General features: G+C 36.0%; 1 protein-coding gene across 1 annotated transcript in view; it reads left to right on the plus strand.

Annotated features, from left to right (window-relative positions):
* Positions 1 to 5032, plus strand: part of GPR128 (G protein-coupled receptor 128) — a 117868-nt gene that overhangs the window by 19554 nt on the left and 93282 nt on the right. The window contains exons 2-3 of the mRNA XM_006868649.1: positions 2898 to 3005; positions 4184 to 4288. Of these exons, the coding sequence (XP_006868711.1) occupies positions 2898 to 3005; positions 4184 to 4288 (213 nt within the window). The remainder of the gene's footprint in view (positions 1 to 2897; positions 3006 to 4183; positions 4289 to 5032) is intronic.

A 5032-nucleotide genomic window follows, 5' to 3' on the forward strand; every position in this document is an offset into this window, starting at 1 on the left:
GATATGGACTTGATGGCACCAACAAGCATTTTAACTCTAGAAAGTAAAATATTAAAGAGTAAATTATAAGAAAATATGCATTTGTAGTAACACAGATAACAAATTAATGTAATGAAAATAAAAGAAAATAAGTGAGAGTCTGCATAGGCAGAATTAAGTATGATGCACAAAAATAAAAGAGTCACAACTACAGCACTTAAACAAAATCACAAGCAGGAGTCTTGGGAAACTTTATTCCAGTTAATATGAAAGTTTAGATCAAATGGCAGCTTTAACCCATGTTGGTTTTTATCCTATCCAAAAACCAAAGGTTTCTTATTCTCTGGTTTATACCCTTTCCCCCCAAACCACATATTCCAGTGCCTCAGGGTCATTGCAATGAGGTACCACCACCACCACCCCACCCCACCCCATTCTGGAGCAGTGATTTCTTTTAAAAGGATCGGCATGAGGCTGGCCACTATAAGATAGAGGTTGAAGACATCCAAGTGTCTGACTTTCCTAAAATGCTATGTTGTTGTTAAGTGTCACTGAGTCAGTTCTGACTCATATCGACCTTCAATAGGGTTTCCAAGGAGTGGCTGGTAGGCTTGAACCACTGATCTGACCTTGAGATTAGCAGTCCAATGCTTATCCTACCGTGCACTCCACAATCCCTGATATCAACTACTACTCCTCCCCTTCAATATTTATCTATATGTCCCAGGGTTCCACAATTCACTGTAACTTCTCACAGAACTTATGGGCTAGTAAGGAAATGGCTCACACAATTGTGGAGGCTGGCAAGTCCCAAATCTGCAGTTCAGACATCGTTCTAGAGGAGATATATTAAACAGTTCACAATACTGCAGAAATTTGCTGTCATTAAGTGTAGTTGAATCAGTTCTGACCCATAGCGACCCTGTATAGAGGTTCTGAAGAGTTGCCGGTGAGCTTGAATACCGACCTTGTGGTTCAAACTGACTTTGCAGTTCCAGCACGTTAACATGCCAGGACAGAAATTTAAGGGGGTGAATATAGTTGCCCAACTCAAAGAATATAATCAATCAATGTCACTAAGAAGTACATGTGGAAATTGAAGAATTGATATATGTGTTGCTGTATATATTCCCAATAACAACAAAAATAAAATATTTAAAACTATGGTGGAAAGAAATACACGGTTTCAGAATAGTATCTCTGTTAGAGCAGCACTAAGTAATTAAGACATAAGTCTAGACAAAGATTTGTAAATTTTGTTGATCTTTTCAAAAATCACATCTTTGGGTTGATAGCTTTTCTTTACCGTTTATCTATACTCTATTTTGCTTATTTCCACTCCAATTATGATTATGTCCTTCTTCTTTCTTTGGGTTTAATTTGTTCTTCTTTTTCTAATTCCGTAATGTAGAAGGTTAAATAGTTGGTTTGTTCTTTTTCTTTTGAAATACATATAAGTATCTATAACTATAAATTTCCCCCTGGGTTCTGCTTTCACTGCATTCCATAAATTTGGGTATAATGTGTTTTCATTGGAATTTATCTCAAAGTACTTTATAATTTCTCTTGTGATTTCTTCTTTGACTCTTTAATTATTTAGGAGTACATTATTCAATTTTCGTATATTTGTAATTTCTCAAATTAATTTGTTACCTTTTTTTTCAAATTTTACTCCATTGTGGTTGGAGAACTTACTTTGTATGGTTTCATTTCTTTAAAAATCATTGATCCATGTTGTATTGCCTAATATATCATCTACCTTGGAGAATGTTTCATGTGCACATGGGAGGAATATGCATTGTGCTATTGTTGCTGAGTGGAATGTTCTATAGATGTGTAATTGGTTTATAGTGTTGTTCAAACCTTCCATTTTCTTGATGACTTGTCTAGTTGTTTCATCCATTACTGAAAGTGGGCCAGTGAAGCCTCCAACTATTATTGTTGACTTGCCTTTTTCTCTTTTCAGTTCTGTCAGTTTTTTCCTTCATGTGTTTCAGGGTTTTGTCATTATGTGTAATATGTTTATACTTACTAACATATCATATTGTTTTGTAGCTTCAGTAACTTTTCCTCTGTCTGAGGTATCCTCCTAAGAAACATTACTGATTACGTTTCTGCCTTGTTTTAAGGTCTCTCTGAGTAATACAGAATAAAATCTTAGTTTGGTCAACAAAGCTCCTCACAATGCAGCCCATTCTTGCTTTTCCACATAGAATTAATGCTTATGATATGCTAAAGTTTTCACTATTCCTTGGACACAATTGAGTTTTACATGTGTTTGTTGTGTCTTACTTTACATCCTGCCTAATTGGGCCACACATTTTTAACTTGGTTTTTCTAGATTTAAATTAAAGCGAAATTCATCGACCACACCTTCTGAAAAGTCTTCCCTGGCTATGTTAGCCATGTCCTCAACATCCCTTCTGAATTCCTATAGCACTTGTAAGTCTGTCTGTTGATTTGATTTATTTGTCTGTCATCATTTATCTGTATAATCTCCTGTTTCGCTAAGGCATTTCTAATCTTGGTCAAGGGTTTGTGTCTCTCAAATATATTTAAGAAATCTATAACATCTAACAGGCATTTTATACACCATATATATTTTCAGAACTCCTGATGTGGCACTGTAGGATTAACACTGGACTGCTAACTGAAAGTTTGGTGGTTCAAACCCACCAGCTGCTCCCTGGACATCCTATAGAGAGTCACTATGAGTTGTAAACTACTCGATGGCACTTAACAGCAACAACAACATATATTTTCAGTGTGCATCATTGTTGATGATATTATAGAAGCTATTTTTCAGCAATGATAGTCAAAAGAACAATTTTACATATAGAAACTAACTCGCCACAACCATGATTGGAGAAACTAATCAACTACTTCAAAGAACATTTTGTTATTTATTGCTGCTTTAGGAACACCCCCACCAGTCCCCTCATTGGCATTCTGCAGAAATGGTGGAACCTGGGAAAATGGCAGATGTATTTGTCCAGAAGAATGGAAAGGTCTGAGATGCACATTCAGTAAGTCATTTGGAATAATACCAGGGTGTGAGGTTTTGGTGACTCTTATGTGAATATAAAAGCAAAGCTTCTGGAAACCTCAGTTAACACAATTACAGTACCAATAGCCACAATGGTAATGACTTTAAAATATATTTATTAGTTCCAGAAATATATTTTATTGATTTTTCTTACTGAGTTATTGAGTTTTCTTCCTAGGTTGAAGATCTGTAGACCTGAGCATGCAATATACCATTTCTGTCTTCAAATTGTCAGAAATCTCTGTAAACCTGCAATTACATTCTTTTTTTTTTTTTTTTTTCTGTTTGTACTATTGAAATAAGGGTAAAGTTTGAGATGCTTCTCATAGATTCTTTTGGTTTGTGATAGGCCATATTATTCCAATTCAAATATCATAATTCTAACATATTTAAATTTTCTGAAATCAAGGAGTCACTTCCTATCAAAGTATTCATATGTACATATGTTATTGGGGAAGGGGAAGCTTTTCCCCATTTCCTTAAATAGTTTCTATTAAATCAGTAGTTTGAATTCAATCAATGGTATAAAAATTCAAAGAGCCAAATTTGACACCATTGATTGAAGTCAAAATAGAGTAACAATTCAAATCCATATATTGATCTGAATTGTGTTTCCCAACACTCTGCAAACTTAGCGCTGCCTATACATGGTTACTATGAGTCAGAACTGACTCCATAGCCTACCACCACCACCACTTAGGATCCAGAGCCCTAGAATCTCCATGTCAATCATTCCTGTACTCCTGCTAGTGGGAACTCAATGATTTCAGTCTTTTTTCTTTGAACCACATCCTCATGATGTCCCTTGCCACTGAAATATCTTTAATTCTCAAGATCCCAACTAATCTGAGACATTATCCTTTGCTGATGAGCTAGTGCTCATAAAGCTACCTTTATCCAGTTACATATTCTGTTTTTATCTCCTCCTCTAACCTGCTATCTAATCTACAGGTAACTCTAATGTCAGTAATATTAACTAGGTAGGAAAGCATGGAAATCCATGTTAGGACATTGGGTCACATAGACTTTCTACCCTTCTTTGGGTTAATGGAAGTCCAATGTCACTTTCTAAGGCTCTGAATTTGAACTTTCATCTGTTTTCAAATTTGAAAAATAAAAAGTACACACTTATGAATAATTTTTTTCTCCTCATTACAGTTAATTTCTGTAACGAAAGTACGCATGATAATTTACATTTTAACAAAATCCCAGTGGGAAGATATGGACCTTCCAAAGAAACATGTGAAAAGGACACTGCGAATGGTATGTGTGTTTTCAAACATCTTTGTTTAGGCATAAGAATCCCTGTGCTGGGTTATGTATACCTCAGGTACCTCTGACTAGTATCAGGTCCCTTGATACTTGTATCAAGGAGGTTTTTTACAAGAGCTTGACTACTTTTCATGATGCCAGTGTTAAAAATTTAAGGTGGTACCTAACGTAATCCTAATTTTTCTCAAAATGTTAAAATATTGTTGTTTCTGTTGAGTTCATGAACACATGAACTCATATGTTGAGTTCCGACTCATAGGTACACAGCGTCTGGTGCTGTGACATCCTCACAACTGCTGCTATGCTTGAGTTTATTGTTGCTGCCAGTGTGCCAGTCCATCTCGATGGGGTCGCCCTCTTTTTCTCTGTCTCTCTACTTTACTAAACATGAAGTCTCCAGGGACTGGTCCCTCCTGATAATGTGTCCAAATTATGAGAAACAAAGTCTGGCCATCTTGGCTTCTAAGGAGTATTCTGGTTGTACTTCCTCCAATGCAGTCTTGCTTCTTCTTCTGTCAGTCCATAATAGAACAAACTTCATCTGGCAGTTTGTCGTACTGTGGTAGCTTATATGTTGCTATGATTCTGGAAGCTATGCCACAAACTTTATAAATACAATCAGGGTCACCCATGGTGGACAGGTTTCAGCTGAGCTTCTAAATGAAGACACATTAGGATGAAGAAGAGATGGACTACTTCCAAATATTTAGTCACTGAAAACCTTATGAATAGCAG

The sequence above is a fragment of the Chrysochloris asiatica genome, unplaced genomic scaffold (assembly GCF_000296735.1).
Source record: "Chrysochloris asiatica unplaced genomic scaffold, ChrAsi1.0 scaffold00120, whole genome shotgun sequence".
NCBI lineage: Eukaryota > Metazoa > Chordata > Mammalia > Afrosoricida > Chrysochloridae > Chrysochloris > Chrysochloris asiatica.